At 41.7% G+C, this 25,807-nt stretch overlaps 2 protein-coding genes across 3 annotated transcripts in view; one reads left to right on the top strand and one right to left on the bottom strand.

Annotated features, from left to right (window-relative positions):
* hacd1 (3-hydroxyacyl-CoA dehydratase 1) overlaps positions 1-9,490 on the top strand; it is a 47,238-nt gene extending 37,748 nt beyond the window's left edge. Inside the window, exons 4-9 of the mRNA XM_074693021.1 lie at positions 3,466-3,583; positions 3,665-3,683; positions 3,793-3,881; positions 4,037-4,158; positions 6,954-7,132; positions 8,820-9,490. Of these exons, the coding sequence (XP_074549122.1) occupies positions 3,466-3,583; positions 3,665-3,683; positions 3,793-3,881; positions 4,037-4,158; positions 6,954-7,132; positions 8,820-8,902 (610 nt within the window). The 3' untranslated portion in view covers positions 8,903-9,490. The remainder of the gene's footprint in view (positions 1-3,465; positions 3,584-3,664; positions 3,684-3,792; positions 3,882-4,036; positions 4,159-6,953; positions 7,133-8,819) is intronic.
* Positions 9,491-10,222: 732 nt separating this feature from the next.
* LOC141807456 (collectin-12-like) overlaps positions 10,223-25,807 on the bottom strand; it is a 41,316-nt gene continuing 25,731 nt past the window's right edge. For both annotated transcript variants that reach the window (XM_074693493.1, XM_074693492.1), the window contains exons 3-10: positions 20,840-20,962; positions 14,892-14,978; positions 13,754-14,797; positions 12,780-13,277; positions 11,911-12,047; positions 11,707-11,816; positions 11,049-11,194; positions 10,223-10,960 (exon numbers count right to left, since the gene is read on the bottom strand). In XM_074693493.1, coding sequence (XP_074549594.1) covers positions 10,941-10,960; positions 11,049-11,194; positions 11,707-11,816; positions 11,911-12,047; positions 12,780-13,277; positions 13,754-14,797; positions 14,892-14,978; positions 20,840-20,962 — 2,165 coding nt within the window. In that variant the 3' untranslated portion in view covers positions 10,223-10,940. The remainder of the gene's footprint in view (positions 10,961-11,048; positions 11,195-11,706; positions 11,817-11,910; positions 12,048-12,779; positions 13,278-13,753; positions 14,798-14,891; positions 14,979-20,839; positions 20,963-25,807) is intronic.

Here is a 25,807-nt window from a genome sequence, read left to right as displayed (position 1 = left end):
GGAGCCTTTATTACTGATCATATCTTCTATATAGGAGCATTCTTACACCACAAGACCTCCAGTTTTTTCTAGAACCACCTTCAACACGATAAGATTGGATCAGTGCTTCTCTGGTCACTAAAGTTAATGTAGCATACTTCTTCATGTTGTGTTCATACTCATGTCCACTAAAATCATGTATCACATGTTAAAAGCTTTTCAAACCCTGATGTGTAAATCTTTGTCCTGGGGTCTAATGTTTGAACTGAATATGTCACCCAGGACTCAGAAAACAAAACAATCAATGGAAAAAGCAGTCAGCGGATAAATGATGTGATTATAAATTGGAGCCTGATATCCAATCCAGCCCCTAACCCTCTAAGTTGTTAATACCATTGATCCTTTCAGCAGCTCTGTCAGATCATCTGTCATTGCTGTAGTCTGCGGTAATGTGTCTCCTCCTGTTCACCTCCAGTTGTGAGTGTTGCTGTGTCAGGTTAAGGGAGAACAGATTTGTGACGTGAGAGTTTGTACATGTTACTCCTGGGTTCATTTCTAGTGGTATTGTGGTTGTAAGTCATAAAATCGTGTCATCAAATTATGTTTGCGGTCAGCATCCCTGAGTAGAGCTGTCTCAGATTTTTGAGCAGTCGAACGGAAACAGTTGACCTCAGGTTTTCATTCATTTATGACATGAAAAAAATCGCAGTTCCTGCTGTTGCTGATGGTCTTGTTTATTTTTGCAGATCATAAAAAGGCAGTAATAGAAATTTCAGTCTGTTTTGTAACCAGTCAAAATGTCCTTACAGCAGCTTTAAAGACACAGTTTGTCATGTTTCCTGATGTCAGTCACTCCTGTATGCTCAGTTGTTGTTTATGCCATACCTTGGATTTGAGAACTTACTCAAAAAGATCTCTTTTTCTTTCTTCTCCATACTGAAGCAGAAATTTTGAGTCTGTTTGGAAGTCTGATTCAGGCTTTGTGATCAAAAATACCTCATTATGCTCTGATCTCAGTTTATCATCCTGGTCTTTTTGATTGATTGCTCGGTTTGTTGGTTGTGTTTGATATCCAGCGCCTCTGTCACACCTGGAAACATTATCTTTTCAGATTGTGCAGGAAGCAGTAGGATTGTGAGACAGACTGGGTCCCCTCTGTGACCACTGAAACAAAAAAGAAAGCGGATATCAAGTTCAATTTTGTCAAAGATATTAGAATAAGCTGTTGGAGTTGATATTAAACTGAAATAAGATGAAGACACCTCTAATGTCTGTCAGTGTTGGTTATATACAGTGGTTAAAAAAGTTGTAAAAGTTTACTAAGAGAGCAGTAGCTTCTAACACATTATTGCCATGCTCACAGAGTTAACTGTCTTTACTGCGATACAGAGAAACTATAAGGCACGTCTCTGTATCAGTTGATGTGTGTTCAAAACAATAAAATGAGCTAAAATGAAAATATTTAGGAATAATTACCTGATAATATATAAAATGTTGCCTCATCAACCAGAAATTTCACAGACCCCCTGCAGTACCTCTATGGACCCCCTAGGGACCGTGAACCCCCTGTTAAAGACCTCTGTTTCATAGTCATAATAAAAAATTGAAAAGTTAATTTGACTATTATCTCATCTTTAAAATGTGATTTTTCAATTGTTTATACCAGCCCCTGATTGTAATGTGATGTAACTGCCAGACAGTGGTTATAGGAATTCTGAAAGCTGTTCACTTTTTGCCTTCAAATAACAAAAAACTTCCACAATAACATTAAATTATCTGTAGAAACTTGAGAAAGCACCAGGGCCAGTTGTCGCTCAAACAGATTACGCATTATGAGATTCAAAACTGGAAAAAAACAAAGACTTCTCTCAGCGCCAGAGAGTTCTGGGAAAAACTTCTTGGAAAAAGAACAAGAAAAAATGGAGGGAAACAACAAACTTTCACTGAAACTACATTATAGTTTGATTTTATCCTTCATTTATCATGTCGAACTTCCTCATTAAATGAGTCACTGAGTCTTTATCTCAGTGGTTCCCGACCTTTTTTGGGCTGTTACCCCGTTTTGATAACACAATTTTCCGGCAACCCCAGAGACAGTTTCTAGGATTAGATCTTTGTTTGCAGACGTGTTCATGGTTTGTTGTCTCAAAGTGTCTTTTAAGCTTGCTGGGTTACATACTCTCAGCAGCCATACTAAAGGAAGCGTTGGACATACGCTTTTTAGTTTCTATGTCTTTGTTTCTCTTGAATCTGTCGTTACGGGCCCAGACGGGTGAAGAAATCTTTCCATTTTGTTTTTTTGTGTTTCCTCTACTGGCCGTAAGTTTGTGTTTATGCAGGTTGAAGTGAGGGAACTCAAGTAGGGGTAACCATGCAGTCACGTGATTGCGTAAGTCGACAAAGACGCCCCAGCTCAGATATTATTATATGCTGCATTGTTTTTGGTCTACATTTATATTTGAGAAAGTGAAAGTATATAATACAATGTACTTTATTTATTCCTCGAGGGAAATTCAGTTGTTAAGTGCAGTTTAACAGTTAAAAACAGCTGTTTAATACGGTGTGGTGTTTTAATCTTAAAAAGGACAATATCTGTAATTTTTACCAATTATTTGTAGTCAAGGAGGCCGATAACCAATATTTGGAGACAATATTTATCTGCAGTAAAAGTGACTATATTGGCCTCAAAATTTTGAGTAATACAAACTCCAACACTTAGCTTTGTTTCAATGTCTTTAACCATATTTTTCTTGACCAGCTCCCAGGCTCAGCATCATGTCTTATGAACTTTTGAAAAATAAATAGCTCCCTGAAGTTTTTCAATATTTCTGTACTACTGGAATGTCATTTTATCTTTCACTTATCTTTTTTTAAGTTTAAAAAAAAGTAAAGCTTGACACACTTCATTCGGCAAAACCTTTTCACTTCTCCACAGTGTGTGTGAGCACTGTGCATGTACAGCTTTCACTGCTGATTGGCTGTTAAAAAAGAGGCCAATGACAATATGCTTTAAAATGCCAAATAGGGCAGGGCTGATAATCGACCCTGACGATAATCAGTCTATCGTTAATTTCAATTGCTAGGCATTTCAGGTGACCCCAAGGTTAAAAAACGGCCCTATCCCCTCATGTCTGTATTTAGGGGACGTGGAACTATTTGAATAACCATCAAATTAGCCGTGACTGTTGAAGTGTTTTGCCTGAAATACCCATCCCTTATTGTTACATCATCATCATATACATTTCCATGCAGTGGTTTAAAGAATGTAATAATGCTGTCGTATCACTTGTCTCTATCATATCATTATAAAACAGTGTTGCTGTTAGACTTGGTTATTTGCTTGTACTGCATTTCCTTGTTTTCATGACCCATAAAAAGCACAAGTTTGATGATTATTTGAATATGAATTTACCATCCCATCATTATATTCTTATGTTATTTTTGTGAATAAATCAGTTAAATGTTGCCTGGTTTAATTCTCTGCAGGTGGATGGTTTTGGCCATGGCAATGATGCGCTTCTACATCCAGAAAGGCACACACAAGGGTCTGTACAGAAGTATAGCAAGGACCCTCAAGTTTTTCCAGACCTTTGCATTAGTTGAGGTAAGAATTTATAAAATGAAATTACTAAAATAACCTGAGGAAAAATGAGTGATTTAACTGTTTTTATTTCTTGTCTTACAGGTGGGACATTGTGCCATAGGTAGGTAAAGACTGAAGTAAACGACCTTTGATTTATGGTCAAATTCCAAATTCCTTTGTACCTTGAGAGCTGTTAACGGTTTCTTTTTATTTTCTCTGCTCTGCTGCAGGAATTGTGAGGACTTCTGTGATTGTAACCGGGGTTCAAGTGTGTTCACGGATTTTCATGGTTTGGTTCATCACCAACAGCATCAGACCGGTGACTATCAGAGCACAACACAAACCCAGAGTCTCCTCTTTGTTCACTTTGTTCATGTTTTTTTGCCCTGAGAGTTTTACACTATCATACTTTTCAGGTTGCACACATGTAAAGCATTTCTCTGCTCGTTTCTTAATCTTCCACCCCAAACAAAGATCCAGAATGAAGAGAGTGTTATCCTATTCCTGGTTGTGTGGACGATGACAGAGATTACCAGATATTCCTACTACACATTCAACCTGCTCCACCACCTGCCGTACTTCATCAAATGGGCCAGGTGGAGATGCCTCACACTTGTCGGCGGGATGAGCTCGTATTGTCATTACCGTGTCGGACATTGTGTCTGAGCATGTTTGGTGTGACCTGACGATTTCACCGCTGGCATGCTTCAACCCCTCGTGGACCTGGAGGGGCCGTGTGTGGATTTAGTATCGCTTGGCTCACAGGGAGAGGAGAAGCATGTGTGTGTTTATTGATTAGCGCCTCGTTAGCCATTCTCTGCTAATGACAGATAAAGTGACAGCTAACATTATGCTCTGACAATACTGATAACACAGAACAAAAGGCTGTTGTGGAGGGTGAAGGATGATAAATTAAGCCTTTCAAAAGTATCATTTTTCTAAACAGAAGTTTTTTTTGTTTTTTGAATGAGAAATGTTAAAAATTCACAGATTTCTGAGCTTCAAAGTAACTCAACACCTCCCGCCTACTGTATGAGAAGTACTTGTGACGTGGCACCCCGGCACTGCATGTCTCAGTGCTGAAATAGGAGTCGTTTGGAAGAACGTCAGCTGTACACATTGATAGCTGTCCAACACACAGGCTTGGCATCTGACAGCCCTGAGAGCAGCTATATTGCTTGAGAACAGACAGGTTTACATGTTACATCACTGTTCTGTGGCTGTCTCCTCAGCGCTACACGCAGAGGCCCACCAGCAGCAGAATGCCAACTCTTCCTCCACTGAAGAGCCTACATTCTCCGACATTAACTACTCTTTTGTTTGAGAGTTGATTATCACATATTGAATGACCCCCCTTCCCCCCCCTTCCCCCCACGTCTCACGTCTTCCTCTGGGCACGGCGGAGACGCCGGCCCCCCAGGAGAGAGGCTCATGTTCAGCTGCTCCCGTTTTTAAGACCATCTGTTTTGGTCATGGAATGTTTTCTCTCACATCCGCCGGGACGCTCCCCCGAGCCTTTGCCGCGGTCTCGACTAAATACAGGATCCCTGTCGCCCTGAGTCATGGCATGCATCGTACTACAGAGACAGTGTGGTGTCACACAAGGAGGCGGGTCATCTCACTCTTATACAGAGGAAGAGCAACAAGGAGCTGGATGAACAAAGGCAAATTCTCAATTATGTCCAGCTTGATAGACTGAGAGTTGCATTCAAGAGTTGAGCCATTTTTCACAAAAGAAATTTAAGAGGGGGTATTCTGCTTTCTGCTCTATGTCAAAACATGGGTTTAAAGCATAGACTGTATAAAACACGAACGTAGTCTCCTCGACGTCACCCATCTGTTTCTGAAACAGAAAATGAAGCAAATCGGCCATATTGGAAGTGGCAGTGGCTATGGGGTGCCCGACAGTCAGGTGACCTGAGCTGTGCCTTGATTGGGCGAGCTCACGATCTTAATATCCTCTGAACCACAGAGTTTCAGGATTTCTGCTTTGAAAACAGCTTTTTTTGGCTTGGTTTTTATGCGACTTCCGGTACTTCCGGAGCCGGCCTCAAGTGGACGCTTAAGAAACAGCAGATTTTAGCACTTCTGCATTGTCTCATATTCTTAGACTGGAGATTGCCACTCAGTTTAAAGTAGCAATGCTGAGAGCTTCCCGGGAGATCCAGATTAAAGAGGTCACCACACAAGGATCTCCTAATGAGTTTATAACATGTTGGAGGGCTGGGCCTCAAAAACCAATGTCTGCTCAAAGCTCTGCAGTGTTTCCCCTACCATTATATAATGGGGGTGGACCATCCCCCAAGTCAAGCTAATTTAATTTTTCATAGAGCGCCAGACCACTGCAGAAGTTACCTCTCTATTACTTCTAATGTTATTCATCTAATTTACATGACGGGTGTCGTTTGTTTGTACATTGTGGTGCTAACATTTCTCCTCATGTTCTCTCAAGCATGGCAAAGGTTTGCCCCAATGCGTTCTAACACACACAAACACGAGTGCACATACACACTCACACACAGACGAGCACACTTCATGTAGCGGACGGAGAGTTAGGAAAGCCACCACAAGAAACATCTCCCAGGGCCTTCTCTGTGAAAATCTGAACCCCCATCCCCCACCCCCTTATAAGCCGCGCTTCCACCAAGCAGACCGGTTTCGTTCGTCTCGGTACAGCGCACATTGTACGGCGTTTCCACTGACTTATCCCGGGACAAATCCCAAAATAACCGAGGCGAGCCGTCCCACTTTTTGGGACCCTTTTGTCTGGGTGCCAGACTGAGCCGATCCGCTCTCGAAAGGTGGAGCAACACACTGCAGACTTTTGATTGGTCAAAAGAATCGTCACTTACCATGCGACAGTGGCTGCATTTCTCCTGGCGGCTCACAGACTTCTCTGAAACAAAGCTTGATTGCACTTTGTATCAAAGAGCTACATGCCAATCACAGAGAGGACAAAATGCTGGATGTCTTCTATCTATGCTCTTTGTTTACTGTGTCGCGTTTTTCTTCTTTTTTTGGATTTATTAGTGGGGTAAACTGTGTGTAGCTAAAATGAAGTGTTTCAGGCAGAGGCTGAAATAAGGGTTTCGTAGAACACCAGTGTGAGAAAAATTTAGATTTTCTTTTGAGATTTAAATTATGTAAAGCCTCTACAAGTGAACCAGAGGGACAATATAAAGCCTAAGAATAACTCACTAACCCCTCTTTAACAAACAGCAGTGAACAGCTGATTTCAGGAAGCATGTGTTGTTTGTCAGACTCATTGTTAAAAGATGTATCTGAGTGTGACTCGTCTTATCTGTGTCTACTCATCCCAGCATGTGAGTGTTTCCACATCTGCAGGTTTGTTCACCCTGTACTGAGTGTCACTTCCTGTTTCTCTTTCCAGATACAACCTCTTCATCGTCTTGTACCCTCTGGGAGTAATCGGGGAACTCATGACCATTTACGCTGCTCTGCCGTTTGTACGCAGATCTGGAATGTACTCGATGAGGCTTCCGAACATATATAACGTGTCGTTCGACTACTACTACTGCCTCATCATCGTCATGTTGTCCTACATCCCATGTAAGGAAGAGTTTTATCATACACTGCTCTGATTACATCTGAGCAAAAACTGAAAAGATGTCTCTTTGAGGGTTTGTCTGTGCAGTTTTAAGAGTCTCAACGAAAGGCAAGGTTTTGGAAGAAATGTCTGAATTCAACAGGTCAAATTTTGAAGATTTGAATTGAAAGAGTAAGCAAGTTGATTTTGTCTTGCCAAGAGTTAATATAGAAATTTCAATTTACTTTTATGTCTCAGTATTAACTTTGACATTGGAAGGAATTTGTTAGCTTAGACAAACAGTTATCAAAGGAGGAACGGGGCCTCATTGATATAACAATAGACCATGTAGCAGCAACTGAAGCAGATGTAGCCACTTTCACATTATGATTGTTCACTGATTGAGAAAAAGATTAAGAAAAGTAAGGTCTGACAAATTTAAATTTGTCTTTAAAACGTCCAAGTTGATTTTAATTGCCCCTGTTAGAGCCTGAAATGTAAGATTTACTCTAAATGTAATGAAAAAATGTGACACAGCCTGAAATGTAAGAACTGGTAGAAAATATAAAAAAAAGTGCTGAGCCTAAAATGCAATTGAAGAAATGTAATAAAACAACAAGTTGCTAAATTTTGGGGAAAAAAACCACAACATTTTAGGTTGTTGTTACATTTCAGCCTCTAACAAGTTCTTATACTTTTATGAAGGGATCTTTTATTATTTCTGCAACAAAAGATAGAACAGATCCAAAGAACAGATGCACAAGAATCTTTGTAGGGGACACATTAAAAAGTTGTAGGTAAGGCATGCTGAGTGTATTTACTGAGACCTGCAAACTAGAGAACTTTTTAAAAATAAGAGAACCAGACCTTCTACCCTATATTACCAAAACACATCATACTTGATACTTGTGTGTCAAAGACCTTTATCTCATAAATTTGATAAATAATTTCCCCAAAAACCTGTTAAAAAATAAATAAAAAATTAATAATAATTAAAACAAAAACATGTCCTACCCTCGGGAGGTTTGTAATTGCACTACAGGCAGGTGAAGTTGCATTTTGTCCCTTTTTTTCAAATGGCTGTGCTCGTGGATTCATCCACACACTTATTCATCCACATGCACAGTTTTACTGAGTGTAGCTGGCACATTTCCTTGATAAATGAACTCTAGCCACTTAGTCTTGTCTTCTGAGATGGGAAGCTTGTGCGTGGAACTATGTGGCTGTTTACAGCCAAAAATGGAGCAGTGATGGCTCTTCAACTTCGGAATTCTCTCCAGCAGCGGGGAGGGGAGTGGGCGGGGAGGGGGTTCAGTGGTATCTGCTCCGGTGGACCAATCAGGTCAGACTTGCTCCTGATTGGTTAAAAAAGGGAATCGCTGACATCGGCAAATCCCCAAAATCCAAACAGCTCGTTTTAGGTCAGGATTTTACATTCACAAGGACCACAAAGTACAGGTTTTGTCATTAAATATCACATTTTTTGGGCTGGGAGGAAAGCCAAAGACCCACAAATTTCACTAAAAAGACTTAATAAAGTGATTTTTGCATAATATGGGACATTTAAACAGGGTGAATTGTGATAATAGAAAAGCCACTGTAAAAGAATGACACTGGTAGCTTACCATTAGGTTTATGATTCTTATTTACAGAACAGTGAGAACAAAAATCTCATACAGTTGAAGTGACCAATTGTTCCTTTTTTCACAGTGTTCCCTCAGCTCTACTTCCACATGCTCCGGCAGAGGAGAAGGGTGCTTCATGGGGAAGTCATTGTGGAGAAGGATGACTAGAAAAGCCTCCACCTCATGCCTTCGTTTGAGCCAGCCTGCCTCCACATCACCCTAAACCCCCATTTCATCTCCTCCTTGTCTTTAGCACCATCAGCTGTTACATTCTTTATCGCTCTGGACGGTGAAGCCATGCAGAGGGAAACCTGCCAGGCGGGGGCTGTATCTCTTGTTATAACTTGAAGAAAATAATGTATCAGTACTGAGAGAAAAAAAAATAGATGTATCGTTAGGATTGATTCCTATCTGGGCGGTAATATTAGAAGCATGTTTACAGTCCCAGTGTTGCTGGAGCTCGAGACAGAAGCTTGATATTGTGTCTCAGTTCAAAGAGATCCTGAGTCCTTTTTCAGACACCGACTTCAATGCACTGAAAAACAGAAACCACTGCACTTCACCCACCTGTCTGAGGGAGAAAAGGGCAAATGAGAGGCTTCAAGGGAAATGTGAAATGTAATATCAGATGACAATTGGCTTTATCACTACTTTTAAAGTGATTTTTTCACAGACAGTGACTGTAAAAAAAGTCTCACAAGCGGAAATATTCATATATCTACCATACCTCAACAATAAATCCACATTTAGACAATATGCTGCTTCTTTTGTGTATGTTTGTTTTACCTTACGTGTAAATGATGCAATGTGAAACGAGCGGCTAATAAATCCATTTCTTAAAGATAATTTATTCACATACTGTGTTACTTGGAGCGAGCACAGCTCAGACTTAACATTTGTCTTCATTGCTCATCTTTTGTTGCTTCGATGTTTACTGCGTCATGAATTTACCAAAGTGCCTCTTAAACAAAATTGAGTCAAAAAAAAAAGTTCAATTTCGTTTTTGTAAGCACCCAGCCTCTGTTCAGTGTCCTGTTTGTTTTTTCCACGCAGAGACTCTTGTGTCCTTATCAATAAAAGGTTGTTAGTTCCCCTCCTACCAAAGGTGCTATTGTGAGATCATTTCAATCTTCTGTGCAGCTGAAGTAGTTACTGTGATTGACCTAAAAGTAGGAGAACAGGATGTGAAATGATGGAGAGAAAGTTTGAGCAGAGTATCCCATGGTTATCAGGAGAATAATCAACTTTTCTTGCTTTTAATCTGGGTTAGAGAAGAGGGAAGTAAAAGTTGATGTCAAATCACTGGAAAAGCCAATTTCAAGATGAAAAACAACAGAATGTGAAAATACCTTTTTGTGCAAGTTCAATAAACTAAATTCTACAACTCTTTGGAGTGGTGTGATCACACTGAGTCGGCATCTGCTTAAAAATGTAAACACAAGATCCAAAGTCATCGAAGGTTTTACTCATTTATTTGTGTTTCCTTCATCTGACGGAGTGTTGCATAAACTCAAGTGTTTGTTTTTCTTTACAGGACCTGAGAGCAGAAAACAGCACGTTGCATACTTCTAGGTAGGATTCATATTCATAAACACATCAGCAGCTATAATAGAGGAATTAATTTTAATAATACTGTACCATACAGGGATTATGAAACTTAACGTGCAGTCTTGAACTAACTTTTTGCCTTTATGTGTACATAGGTTTCTACTGGTAAAAATGCTATACGGACATTCATGAGGTAAGATAACAGGCTCCTCATTAAAGACGGCATATCAGCGACAGGTTGTGGCTCGCGCATCATTCAGCACCTCTATTTAAAGACGTTTTATGAAATTCACAATTTCCTTCAAAACTCGCTTAATGAAATATACATTCAGATATTCAGTTGCACATGGAATACAGATTTATAAAATGTATTTCAAATAACTATAAAAATAATTAGATTTGTATAAATCTAATGATGATCTTCAAAAATAAGAGTCCTTCATTGTAGCCCCGCTGTATTGCACTTGCTGGTAAAGTTGGACTGGGCTCACTTTGGAGGAAGAAAGGTCTCTCAAGCTGTGGTGCAACGTCTGCATCAGCCTTACGCTTGTTTCAAGATTGTCCCCTTTCCTCTCTCCGTATGGACTCTCCATGTGCTGCGTGGACCAGTGCCACATGGGGGAAGTCTAGCTGCTCACTGCAAGCTCACAAGACGTCGCTATGATCCGGGCGATCTCGCTGCAGGGAAACAAACACAAGAAGATGATAAATCCAGTCAAAAGAAACAAAAAATGAAAGTTATGATAAAAAAAAGAGACGGACGTACAGGTCTCCATGTCCTTCTCACAGATGTAGCTTATGAGATCTTCACAGAAGAAATCGTTCCATAACCCCTCGTGGATGAGCCCCGCACAGTCTTCTCCTGTTGCATGTCCGTGGCCCCAGTTGTCAGGCTGACCAGGTTTCCACTTCCTGCAGGCCAACAACAGGGGGCGATCACACACCAGGTTTACAGTTTCTTTTCATCCGAGTGGTACAAAAGCAACAGTGGAAGAGAGAAGTGGAGAGGAAATACTGCAAAGTGAAGGTAAATGATCAGATTTCTTTCCAATTAAGACCATTTCTGTACATCTTTGAGTTCAACTATGATTTTTCAAGCTCTGTTGGTTAATGTCGAGTTTTGTTTTCTTGACTTCTTTTGTGAAAGACAAGAGCAGCTGTATCCCCAAAACAAGCAAAGGTTTGAGAAAGAATTTGTTATTTTTGAATGTGGAGCAGCACTGAAGAAGCAGAGTTTCAAGTTGAAGTAATAAGACGAAAAAAAGTAAGTTGAGATTTTGAAACTGTGTGATTATGTCTTGTTAACTCTTTGGAAAGCAGTTTTTTGCTCAGCTCTGAAACAAGATATCAACCCTGTGCAGTTCCCACTTTCACACTGGATAAAATGTTCCTGTAATGCATGTATCTTCTGATTTGTTACTAACGTGAAAACAGGTTCAGTCCCGTCCAGCCAGCGCCAAACGCCTTCCACCTCCCTGTCGGTCAGACCCATCCAGAAATAACCTCTTCCAAAGGTCTGCTTCTTCAACCATTTCTGAGGTCGCATGAGGACAAAGTAAAGAGCAGTCATGAATTCTCCTGTGTTCTTTCTGTGGGTGTAAATGTAGAGTCTTTCTTCACTGAGTTACCTGTTCCTCTATATCGTTTATGATCACTAATGAAGCAGAGACAGATTCACAAGTCCTGTTAGCATCATCAAAACTGTGCAGGTCTTTGGAGAAAAAGTAGCATTTGTCTCTGTAATTTAACCACTCAGATGGGCAACCTGCAAAACACAATATGACATAAAGTAGTTAATTATTATCAAGAAAAGGTGCCACTTCTGTTTGCTAAGATTAGCATAATGGAAAACCTAAAAGACACAATGTAAAACCAACATGTGGTCGTAGAGAAGTGTACTCAGTATTGAAGTCAAATTTGAGACCAAGCAAGCTGTTTCCTCCTGTTTCAGTCAATACCGAAGCTAAGCTAAACTAGCCAGCTGTTAGCTCTAGTTCTAAGTGTACTGTAGAAACCAGCTTCCAGTAGTTCAGTGTTTTTGAGGCAGTGTTTTGTTCTGGAAAATGGACGTAGAGTTGTAAGAAGGCTGTTGTAAGTTAACTCAACCAGAGCCTGATGTAATCTGCACAGTTATTTGGAAGTCAACCTGCAGGGACCAAAGGCTGGTAGCTAGCTCTGCTAACCTTAGCCATAGTTGGAATAGCATCTTACCATTGTTTACCTGTGGTCCTTGTGGTTCCATGTTATGCTGTGTTTTGGAAAATGTACTTCTCTTTCTTTTCCCAGTCAGATAGTCGAGATTTACAATTCTCATTGGGAACTTCCTCAGTGTAAACATTAGATTATCTTGTGCCATTTATTGTAAGTTTCCCTCAGCATGAACATCTCAAGCACATTTCACAAGTGTTTTGATCATAAATTTCCCTGATGATAGCCATTCAGCCGTCACAGTGCTCAGAAACTGAACTAATTCATGACATCATGAGGAAAGTCGTACCTGGGGCCCATAGTGTGGGAGCTACTGCCTCATCCTGCAGAGAAACAGGTCCCAGCGGAACTAATGGCACCCGGATAGGGAGCCCTGGTTGTCCTGGAGGTCCTGGTGGCCCCGGAGGCCCCACTGGTCCTAGCAGTCCTCTTGGCCCCTGCTCCCCAGCTGGTCCCATTGAGCCTCTGATCCCTGGTGGGCCCTGTGCCCCCTGAGGACCAGGTTGTCCATCTCGCCCAGGAAGGCCAGCGGTTCCTGGCTCTCCCTTAGTTCCAGGAGGGCCAGCCCTGCCCCCTGAACCTCTTGAGCCCTTGGAACCGGGGCTGCCAGGTACACCAGGAAGGCCCTTCAACCCTGGCAGCCCTGGTGGTCCTGGGATACCCTGCTCTCCTCGAGATCCGCGTATCCCTGGTAAACCCTTATCCCCTTTTTCTCCCTTTTGGCCAGACTGACCAGGTGGTCCCTGAGGTCCTTTGTCACCTCTTGGACCTCTGGGTCCAGGAGGTCCTGAGAAATAAGACATTCTGTGAGCTTTGAAATATTTTTTGAACAATTGTCCAAAGGAAGAGAGCACATTGAAAAAAAAAAGGTTTCTTTTTCTTGCTAACATTTTGCTGAAAAAAATGATACCTCTGTTGCCTATGTTGGATAATTGTAGAGCTAGGGTCTGCAGCTAGTTAGCTTAGCATATAAGCAAGCTCATATACCAGTTCAAAACCATATCTTTTTGCATTTTTTTGTTTTTGTGTTTGTTTTCTTAAATTTATACGAAAAATGGGTCATATCCAGTCAATAGATCTAACTGGTTATTGACAGTGAAAATATGTTTTTGTTTGTTTTTTAGGTAAGCTGTTATTTAAATGTCCTTTTCAAGTCTTTTCTAAGCTAACCATCCAATGGCTGTAGTCCTTTATCTACAACAATATACTTAAACTTTAAACTAAAAATGTGATCAGTACAACACTTAGCCTCACATCTCTCACCTTGTAAGATGGTGAAATTGGTTATAAGTTGTGAGTGTTTTGTGTCCACCAGCTTCATCTCCTCCATCACAACAAAAAGGCTTGTGACCTCTTTGTCCAGACGACTCGTCAGCTCTTCCTGCTTGGACCTCAAAGTGGCAGCATCTGTCCTGACATCTGACATGCTGTTATTGAGGATTAGCAGTATGTCTGAGTGACGTCCGACCGTCTCTGAACAAGAGCGTAAGCCGTTCAAGTTAAGGTTGATGGCACCCAGGAGCTGTGTGGTGAAACTGATGTTTCCGGTAACTCGGTCCATACTCTGCTCTGTCTCATCCAGGCGCACTTCGAGACGGTCAAACTTGGTAGATGTGAGGTTACTGAAGTCTCTCTGCTGATCTAAAATCTCCCTCAGGGTTTGGTCATGAGACTCAGTGAGGCTGCTGGTGTTCTGGAGCTGATTGGCCATGAAAGTGAGCTGTGACCCGACCTCGTCCAGGCCGTCGTTGCTTGCCTTTGCCAAAGCTGAGACATTACTGGCCATGACTTGTAGGTTTTCCACTTTATTACGAAGCCACTCAGCGTCAGCTTGTGCTTGTCTTGATGTCTGCTCGATGCCCTGAAAGTCATTGCGCATTTTCTGGATGGCTTGGCTGGTGTCGTCCACTGAACGCTGCAGGGCGGCGATGAGGCCTCTCTGCTGGGCCTGCGTGAGGTTCAGTCTGCTGATGCTGAGCAGCGCCTGGTCTTGAAGTTTCACCTGCTGCTGGAGCTCTCTCTGCAGCCGCGCTGTGTCGTCCTGCAGCCCCTCAATGATGCTGCCATAGGACTGCAGGGTGCCGTTCACAGAGTGCAGGGTGGCAGTGTTGCTATCCAGCAGCCCCTGAATGGAGCCCTGGCTGTTCTGAATGTCTGAGTCAGTGTTCTGCAGCTGACTCAGCTTAACTTGATCGCTGTGGATGCGTTCCTCCACCGCAGACAGCTGCCTCTGGAGTCTCCAGATGTTGTTCTTAAAAGCCTGGATCTCTGTGGTGGTATTTTCTGACTTCTCCCCTGTTTGATCATCTGAAGACAGAGATTTGTTCAATAGATTACAAAACTGTGTCAGCCTTTCCTTGTAGCTTTTCCTTCAGGTTAAACCCACAAACATGGAACTTACCAAGCTTTTTCAAGTCAGTCTCAACAGCAATTATCTTCCCTCCATAGTTTGCAATACCTTCAGACACAGTGTCCACTCTTTGTACGACTGCAAGAAAAACAGAGCAGGTAGGACAAAGGTTAGCATCATTGTCTCATCACTGGATCCTCCTGTTATTACCAGACCAGAACTGCCTGAAACCACAGACATCGTATATAAAAGGGATCAGAGAGGATCCAATAAAAATTACTGACAGACACTATAAGAGATGTGGCTAAATGTCTTGTAGGCATGTAATAACGGTGGACCCGGTTAACATAATCTCTTGGGATTGGACAGAACCAGTTGTGATTACGGTGGAGAGATGTAGAAAAAGTGGAGCTTGGAGTTTAATTTAGGGTGAGAGGCAGAGAAAGGTGGGCATTACAGGAAGATCCAGGAAGGTGGAAGCGTTGATTCAGCAGGGATGGAGTGGGTGGTCATTGACAGACACAGTGCAACGAGTTGCAAGGGGAGACACTGGTGAGGGCCCTGAGGGACAGGAAGTGACCTGCTGCAGGGGGGGGATGTCTTCAGTAAACAGGCGGATCAAAGACAGCTCAGAGGAGACAGACACTGTGGCAGGGAGGCTCTTCACACCCCCACAGGCAACACCAGCGTTCATTTCCTCTGGAATGCGTCTGGGATGCCGGGGAATCAGCCCACTTCTACCATCAGCTTCGCCAAGGGGAAACATCCTTCCACTGTGAACTCCACTGGCTCCTCTGCTGGGAAGCTGCATCCCAGCTGTTAGCTCCAGCAGTTAAAACAACAGGTCCATCACCTCAAGAGGTCAAATCAGCAGAAAGACGGGCTGGGATGAGACCATCAGTCCTCTAAATGAGGACACAGCCTTGAGTGGCACTATAAGCCCCCTCACACGTTAGCTCTTATTTATTTTAAATTTGATTGATTTCCCCTTTTCTCTGTCATGCAAAATAGGGATGGGATAAAACGTCAATATGTATCATCACATTAACACCAAATCAAAGCTAAAATCAGACGCTACCTCTACGGCACACTGTGTCTTCAGCTGGCACATTCACAAGCCTGGAAACTAAAACTAACACAAGCAAATCCCCAGATCCAGACCCTCACATGCTCTGGAGAGTCTCTTTGTATCACACTGTGGCAACATTAACCATAAAGCACGCAGAGCAGCAGAGGAAAGTGCCACTTTGGCAGGAACCTTCAGTGTTTCCAAATATTGTGTCAGTGAACTGTTCTGTGCCCAGTTTGAACTCTCTCCAGTTTGTATGTGGGTGGTTCCTGAAACTTCCACGGCTGTGTTGTAAAATCCAACTTCCTTCTTCATATAAAGTCTGACACAGTAAAAATAGTTATAAAGTAAGTGGAGTGTGAAACCATGCTAGAGCAGAGGAGATACAACAGATATCTTAGGGTAAAATTTGTTGTGGAAGTCTAAAGCATCACAATGAAGTCAAGGACTCATATGCTGTAGTTCTTAAAGATGAATTATTGCAGTTGTTTTTATTTGTGAGTCATGAGTGGGCTTTCTGTACCCAATGTTTTACCTCACGGGCCATTTAGAGTCATCTTGTTGTGGTTGAACCATGTGTCTTTAATGGTCTCTGCCCACAAAAAGCAAAACAGACGTTCGATTCCTTACTTAAAGGCAGTGTGGGGACTACTCGTTTGGCGTTGATTGCAGTGACACCTGTGGCCAGAATCAGGAGTGTTTTTACAGGATTGAGACTGTTTTCCGTGGGTACCATCACTCACTGTTGTAAAGACGTGACTTTTGCCAAGACGTGCATTTGTTAAGTATTTTTAAGGTCCTACATTATGCAAAAATCACTTTATTAAGTCTTTTAGTGAAATTTGTGGGTCTTTTGCTTTCCTCCCAGCCCACAAAATGTGATATTTAATGACAAAACCTGTAATTAGTAGTGCTTGTGAATGTAAAATCCTGACCTAAAACGAGCTGTTTGGATTTCTGGGATTTGCCGACATCAGCTTTTCCCTTTTTTGACCAATCAGGAGCAAGTCTGACCTGACAGGTCCACCGGAGCAGATACCCCTGAACCCCCGAAGCCCCTCCCCATCCACTCCCAATGCCAAAGTTGAAGAGCCATCACTGTTTTTGGCTGTAAACAGCCACATAGTTCCATGCTCAAGCTTCCCATCTCGTGACAGTACAACAGAGGGCTAGCGAATAGACTGGTCCTGAATCCAGGCGCATTACCAACCATCCACCAACAAACCTCAGACCCTGGAAATGTGAGTATTTTAAATGCTGTGTGCTGTGGAGCAGATGTAAGACAGTGTCCCCCTGTCTCTGTGTTAGCTTCAGGATGCTAACTTCAGCTGCGGTTAACCTGTTGTTTTGGCCTGTAATGCTACTGTAAACGAGCTTCTCTGTTTTCTAAACATTGTGCACTCGTAGCTCGTGGCGCTGCTCTCAGTGACGCCGAAATGTGGGGCAGTATCAACGGTTTCTCATTTACATATGAAGGTCACACCCACTAAATCAGAGCGTTCTGAACAGAGGGGCAATGAGAGCCTGGAAACAATGCTGCTGTGCTTGATTTATTGGCTTTTTGGACCAAAACATGTTACTACCATTTCATAAAGACATCAATGATCCATATTAAACTGCAGAAAAGGAGCAGAATATGGGACCTTTAAGTTAACTTTCCAAAAAAGCAGCAGTTGTCTAACGCCATTATCACAGCTGTTTCACGTGTTCCTGTAGTTGTTCATCTATTGTTTCTCAACAGCGGTGCACAAAAGCTTTGTCATACTGTGGCTTAATGCGAATTGGTCTGTGGTGAGTGTGTCAATCAGAACGGTCATTCAATCACCAGCTGCTGATTTTTTTGAAGGTTCAGCCTCTGAAAACAAATCCAAAGAGCTGCTACCAAGATGGACTAGTGAAATATTTTCATGGCGGATATATGAAACTGTCCGTCTGGTGTGTTAGGCTATGTGTGAACAGGCTATAGAGGGACAAACATAGCAAACTGAATTTAACTGACTAAAGAAGCTTTTTGTCGGTTCATACTTGAAACCAGTTGTCCCCCAAGAAGAAAAACACGCTCACAAAGGGAGTGAGGCAAAAGCATAAGTCATATCCTTTTCCATTTGTTTTCTTACTGTCTTTGAGGAAAATGAATAGGATTTAAATCCTCCAGAGTCCAGTCAATGACCTCATGTTGCCTTTGGTTGCGTCTATCAAGACAACAAACTGCAGGCAGAGATGACAAGAGGTCACTGAATCCCTGCCAAGCTTTTATGGTTAAACAGCATTCAAACAAAAGAGGCACATAGAGGCTGTTTCTGTGGGTCAGTGATGGAGGACAGAGAGAGAGGCACACATGTTAAGTGCATAGAGCACACTGGGTCTCACTACATAACCATCTGGAGCTGGGAGTGTGTTTAGGCTGAGCTGTGGTTCCCCTGACAGAGAAGTGCTCCGGTGCCAGTAAAAACCCAATTTCAGAGGGTTCTGCTGGAGTTGCACTGAGTTCACTCGCTGCTCATCTGGCATCAATTAGGCCTGCATGAAAACATGAACCATGGAACAAGCAGGACGGACTGAGCTCAGAGAGTGAGGGGACGTCATTGTTCACAGGACACACAGATAACCCCTGAGCAACTGAAACAACTGACAACAAGAGGGGATATCAAGGTCGCACATTGGAGTGATTAGCACAATTATTTCAGTTACACACAAAGTTCACTTCTTCGAACGACGTGCAGATTGTTTCCTCGATCTGGAAAAATCTGAAACAGCAGACCAGGAAGTTCAGCTCCAAAATGCTAGAGGACACGTTCTGGAGGTGTGAGCTTTGGGAGTGTTGGTAAAATAAACTGAGAAAAGGTGGGTGGGGGATGAAGTCGATCCTTTAAAAGCAATATAGTTATTACTACTTTCATTTGTACTGGAAAGTAAATGAAAGACATTTGACGGAAGCAAAAACTTCTAACGCCCTAAGAAGACTTTCTCTCCATAAATTATTTAAAATCTTATAAAATCAAATCAGGGCCAGAATCTCTTTAATGAGTAGCTTACAATAAGCTTAATTTCCCTGCCCTTCCACATGCCTACATGGAATGCCACAGCCTGAGGTAGACAGGGCACACCTCCCTTCTCTTTCCTGTGTTCACATATGAAGAGCCAAGGTAGGGAGAGCAGCAGCAAAGACCTCCCAACAGTAAAAACAGATCAGGCTTAGCTGAGCTGTTAGCTGATATGAGCTGGTGTTAGGAGCAGCTGAGGATCTGTGGGCCGAGTTTGACCTGTCTGAACTATTGCTATGCAAATTTTTTCACTTCTCTGAAAAAGTAGTAAAAGAGCAGTGGCGGCTGCTGGTCAGTCAAGGAGGGGAAGCTCATTTTTTTCTGGCCTACATCATACATTTGTTTATTTATTTAAATGTAAATTCTACCCTCCATGCCAGCTTGTTAGCAGCTGGAGCTGCTAAGTGAGACTACGACAGGCTGTAAGTGTGAGTGACGGGGGAGAAGCTCCACAGCTGTAGCTGTAGCTGCTTATTGGTGAAAAGAGAGAGAATCTTTAAACACAACGCTCCTCATTTTTAAGAAAGTAAACTCGCTGGGGACCGATAAAGCCTCCAGATCAGTCCAGAACAACTGAATGTAAAACTCAGAAGATGCTCCAATGGAGGGTTATACTTCAACTGACTGGCTCATTTCACTGTCAATCAAAAAGGGATTCGGCCTCAGACAGATCATCCAATCATCATGCAGAAGCCCAGCGTCTGGGCCAGCCCACTGCCTCGTACACCCCCAGAGACGCTCAGTGTCAGATGGACGGGACAAAGCCCAGCGTTTATCCAATGACCATCCAGTTTCCACAGTGGAACAACCCACTCTACACTTCCCCGCTGAAGTCAGAAGACGCTAAGCATCCGACTGTGTTACAGCACTGAGACATTGCGGAGATGAATGAGAAGGAGGTGGAGCCAGTTACCTGTGATAGGTAGCTGATTCTGAACAAAAGATGAAGGAAATCTAGCAAATATTTTATCAATGAAATGTACACACAGCAGCACATATCACCACTTTTTTGGGGACATTGTAGGGGAAGCTGAGCTTGCCTTGCAGTCTTAGAGCAATCGCCACTGTAAAAGATATATACCAAAATTGTGTACCTACTTCAGGAAATAACTCCGTTTTATGAAAAAAAAACCCTTTATTTGCACTTAATTTCTTGATAATAGTTGGTTGTACACAAAGCTCCATTTTTAGACAGCTAGCATAGAAGAATAAAAGGAAATGGCAAAAAACAGCTAGCATTGGTCTGACTAAAGAAGTGGTTTTATTGAAGTACATAGGCCAAGCCATTTTTATGTAGTCAATCATAAAACTATTGGCTGCCTTTCCCCAACCATAATTTTTCTTTTCTTTTTTTTTTAACTACTTGTGGTTTAATGTGCAACTATGGAAGCACTCGGTGATAAGATCAAGGATTAAGCTAAATTCACTCCCAAATGTTTCAGGAAATTAAATGCTCTCAGTTTTCAGTTCTTTACTCCCCCTGATGTATCGCCCATTCATCTGTTTGTGGTGAGTCTCAGTTTCACAGTAGAGAGTGAGTTACACTGAGGCTTCACTCTGGCTAAAATGAGCAGTATGAGCTCAGAAATGAAACCATATTTCTTTAAGCTATACGCAACTAACAATTAAAAGTTTCATAAATTAAAATCAAAATTATAATTGTTAAAAAGAAAATTGCAACATTTCATTACAAGTCTTCCCTCATAAATTGAAGAAAACAAAGCTTTAAATGCTTGTTTTTTTCCCTGAAAGAAAGTTGGGTCTGTCATTCCTAATGCATTCCAGGAAAGAAATCAAAGAGCCAAGCTAATACCCTGTTCTCTGTCTTTGTGCTAAGCTAAACTAAGCTAAGCTAAGATCAAGCCACAGTGATGATATATTCTTACCTTTATATCCGAGCACAGCGACAGCGATGGTGAGGAGCGTACACAGCACATAGAGCAGAGCTATGGAGGCCTTCAGCGCCCACTCATTCTTACACTTCGTACACTGGGTGGCCTCCTGGATCCCTGTGTAAAGGCAGAATCACAAAATTCATTACATTTTCTGCATATTGAACATTTTACCAGAGTAGAGGGTCTAAAAAAGGACATGTGGGTAGAGTTTGGAGTTATCTGGGGACTCTCCATGTCCAGGAGTCCCACATCTGGACAAACAGGCCTGGAGTCTACATTAAAGAGTCCTGCAGATCCCTCAGGGCCCGGGTGGTGAAGGGGCAGGGGACACAAAAACAATCCCCCCCAATGACTTGTTTACACTCAGCGACATGCTTATTTTCCTGAACTCAGCCTTCGCTCAGCAAACTTCCTCCTCTTCAGTTGACGTCTTTTCTGTGCACAGAGTCCCAGCACAAACACAGCTCATGTTCATCGAGTATGTACAACGTCCTTTTCTAAAATATAAAATGCTAGCTCCTTTAATATCCGCCTCTTCACTTCTGCTCTCGCAGTATAAGTTGACTCTGGAGTCGAACTCAAAGGCCTTTGCGAGTGGGGACACTGGAATATTTTCCGAGGATATCTTTCATGACAGATGAGTGGCGAGATCCTCAGAGCTGACGGGAACACAGCTGCGTTTCATTTTCAGCTCAGGAAGTGTGTGTCTGTGTGTGTGGAAAGGTTGGATGAAGGGGGGTGGTGGTATGGTTTCATGCACCTGGAATGAAGCTTACTTCACATTTGCTATAAGAAGAAATAGTTCTTTTTCAACATGGCGACGCAAAGAGTGTGATGCATGACTATCACAATCAGAGAGCTGGTCAATCACACGAGCGTCCTTCAGCAACCTGGAAAGGACCAAGCCTATTTAGTGCCAAAGACTTCTCCACGCTTTCAGCTCAAGCACTTTTTAATAGATGAGGTAATTCTTTGATCAATTAAAAAGGCAGCACCAATGGACTCATCAAGGTCTCTGCTGGACTTTTGATGCCAAAGTCAACAACTTGACTCGTTGTTCTTGGTACAAAGGGATTTTTAATGACCAGTGAACGTTTGAGCTCAGTTTAACACTGAATTTAGACTGAAGGGAGGTTTTCCAGCAGAAGAGAACAAGGGATTTACCGTAAAGAGCAGAATCAAGAAGACTTTTTACGATTGTACTCTTAATGGTTTTAATTTCATAGGGCAGAAACAGAAAGCACTAACTTTGTTTGCAAAAGTGACCATATTCCAACATTTCATCTGCATATCTGTGTTTAGTATAAATCTTTTTTTTTTCTTTTGGGATCTCTAAAATACTTGATATGTAAGTTGATATGGTTTTATTGAAAAGTTTTTTACCTTGTTATTTTACTTTCACTATCAAATATACAACACTGGGTTACCATAATGCTCAGGTTACAATGTCTACTTATGGTCATTTTGGAACTCATTATTTGGCATCTATGATCCTTTAAGTATTGCAGCTTCCTTTGGGCCACTAGAACATTGACATCTTAGTCTGTAAGTGTCGTCAACATGTTTTAGTGCTTGCAAATACTTTTCTTAATAATGAATGGTCATAATCTCTGTGGTGTCATTCATCTGTTTTTGATACAGAGTTTTGAGGCAAACCATCAGTGGAAGCCATATTGGAAATGAGGCTCGTTTTGAGCCTTCTCACTAGGACACCCGCCTGACAAACCAGTGATCTTAATATATTTCAAACTTAGCCTTCTAAATTTAATTACCCCCGCCTCCTCCCATACAGTGAGTGCCGTTGGCAAGATGAGCTATTCAGACTGAAGTAATTTTTCGTACCAGGCTGTAAACGTTCTAATTTCTGCAGTAAAAATGCCTTTTTATGGCGTGTTGTGGTCGAGGCCAACCTTGAGCAGGCTCTCGACGTAATAATGCAATTTCTAGAGCTTTCACATTGCCTCATGTTTTAGACGAAAGTTGGCGCTTACGTCTACCACAACCCCATCAAACAGTTTCAACTGCCTGTCCATTTATAGCTCTCTTTTGGTCACAAACAGTTGGTTGGTTTTGTTTGTTAAAATAAATTAATGAATAAATAACTAAAAAATAAAAATAAAATGATATTAAATAAATAATAAATAATAAATAAAATAAAAATAAATAAATAAAAATAATAAATAAATAAATAAATAAATAAATAAATGTAATAATAATAGTAAGAAGAACAATAAAATGAAATAAATGGGATGCACTTGTTTTCCTTAAGATTTTTTCTATGTAGATGATATTGAGACTGGTAGTTGTGATTCATTGGTTGTATGGCTGATTTGATTGGCAGATGGAGACGTAGCTGTTTTTCAGGCTGTTAAGCTAACCCTGTTTCCCCCTCCTCTCAGACCAAACAGATCATCCTATACTCTACTTTCATATCTCAGAAATCTGTGAATACTTCTTATGTTGAACATGTGTTCCTAGGAACAAGGATAAGGAAATCAATACATGTCATTAGTGTTTGAAGTAAAGACATCTTAAGATAAACATTACTAACTATTTGTGACTTTTGGCCAAAATCATTCATTTTACTTAAGTAGAGAGAAAGAACTGAAATTAATAGAAAAATTGTAGAACAATATCTTTTTTGAGTAATTTGTCACACCTGAACATGATCCCATCTTTTAGAGCTCCAGGAGACGCTTACGTTCGTGATAAAAACATGTTATGAGCCTCTACAGAATACTTAGCACAGCTGTGCATGAGATATCAGAAGTTACCTAAGTCTTTCCTGAATGCAGACAGGTGCACTATGGGAATACAGCCACAATAATTGATTGCATATCTGAATCATTCATAACTGTGCAGATTTTTGAAGTGTCAACTCATGCATGCTTCCACAAAAGAGCAAACATATCAGTTCATCAGTTTACAGTAATCAAAGTGCTGCTGCTCAAATTTGCTGACGCAATCCAAACACGCCGGCAGTGTTTACACATCTACTGCTGTGTAAGTACACCGAAACACTTTGTAAGGGATAAACCACGACATCGGCCAGAGGCTTTTCCATTCCACTGCACTCGTGATTTATGAGCTTCAGATGCGCGGTGGAGAAAGCGGAGAATTTTACGTTGGCTGTCAAACATGGAGGACACCTGGCATAACACAAAACACATGGCCGACAACATGACAACAAAGCCGGGAGTTCAGTTTCACGGCTCCTCTTTCGGCACACAGGGAGAACAGACATCAGCTGGAGCAGCTGTAATCTTTACAACCCCTGAGAGTCAACACGCCAGTGGGCTGCCGAGGGCTCGACCAGAGGTTACGACCTGCTCGCTGCTCATTTCCCAGTGGGTCACATCCTGGATGAAGAGGACAGATAAGGAAAAGAGACAGATGCTGAACTGCTGAGCAAGACCTGAAGATGTATTTGGTGTTGTTTTTTTATCCCCCAATTCCCCCAAGCATGTTTACTGGGTTTTTTAACATTGTTCCTTTTGGTGGTAGACATCACTGCATCATCAGCTTAAGAAATAATACTGGGGATTCTCTTCTTCATTGTAAGCTATTCATGGAGACCTTTTGAAAACTTTTGATTACTGAAAATTATTCTCAAAACTTTCTTTGACTACATTTTACATAATTTCTTGATGCCAGATTTCAGTCCTTGAAAGTAAAAAAAAAAATGGTCTGTGTGACTAAAAACTTTGACCCAAGCTTCTAAGGTTGCTGCTTAGCAAGCCAGAAACCACATCCAGATATAATCAGGCTAAATTTGGTCGAAATGTAAGGTTACACAGCATTTAAATGACTAAAATTCAATGTCAAGTAAGTCCCAATTGTAGACTGAGAGGTAAACACAGAAATCCTGCTGAAACCTCGGCTGATTGAGTGTTGTGAAGATCTTCTAACACCCATGTGCTTAAACCCAGACTGTGTAAAAGGTTCTGCTGATAAACTTAAAAACCAACTTCTTGATTGACACAGCTCTTCATAAATATTCAAAAATCAAGAGGACAGGAACTGGAAGAGGATGATGGAAAACTGTAGAAACGAACACTGACCCCCTTGTTCACGGTTTAGCATTAGAGACTCCGTTTTCTTTACTTTGGCCCACTGCTTATTAAATCAGACACTGATTCGTCATTCTTCCCTGTCGCCTGCACAGTCGGGCTCAGTCGGATCCAATCACTCACGACCGCAGGAACAACCTTCGGCCAGGATGCTCGGACCACAAAACTTTTACTGCTCAGCAAAACAAAAATAATGCCCCATTACAAAGACTCCAAAGAACAAAAAAGACACCAGCGGGCTTAAATGTGAATGGGTTCCCTTGTTATGGTCTCTTGGTTGCATAAAGTTACCCATTGTTCCTGCAAAACCTCTGTGATGAAACAATATCCACAGTGTCCACCTTAGAAAAACAAAGTGTCTCCAAGCTCGAGTCTTTCACCAGCCTGATTTCCTAAAACAAAGGACTCCCCAAACATCTCCTCTTTTTCATCTCAACGTGGCCACTAATTCTCCCCTGACAAGCCAAAATACTGTCCGCAGCCATTCAGGACTGATACATGGGCCCAGCTCATTAAAGACAATGTTTATTTACAGTAAATAGAAGGAGGGACGCTATAGTAACGGATGAGAACACAAAGCTGTGAGCTGAGGTCACACTAACTGTGATTTGGATCCCTGCCTCGCCTCACACTCACTCAACCTCTTTCCAGGAACCCGAGTGCAAAATAATCCAAGAGGGCAATCAGAGAATTATACTGGGCACAAGACACAAAGAACAGAGTCTGAGTCAGGAAAGAAGATGTGTTTGAAGCTTTAACCTAAAGAGAAATACATCAGATTATTATAATGTGTGACATGTAAGATGTCTGAATTCAGAATTGTAACAGCCAACAACAAAATACTGAAGAGGACAAAAGAAAGAAAGAAAGAAAGAAAGAAAGAAAGAAA

Source organism: Halichoeres trimaculatus, unplaced genomic scaffold (genome assembly GCF_033239565.1).
Source record: "Halichoeres trimaculatus isolate MK-OKI-2021-1 unplaced genomic scaffold, fHalTri1.1 fHalTri1_scaffold_18, whole genome shotgun sequence".
Classification (NCBI taxonomy): domain Eukaryota; kingdom Metazoa; phylum Chordata; class Actinopteri; order Labriformes; family Labridae; genus Halichoeres; species Halichoeres trimaculatus.
This window is presented reverse-complemented; position numbering and strand designations above follow the sequence as displayed.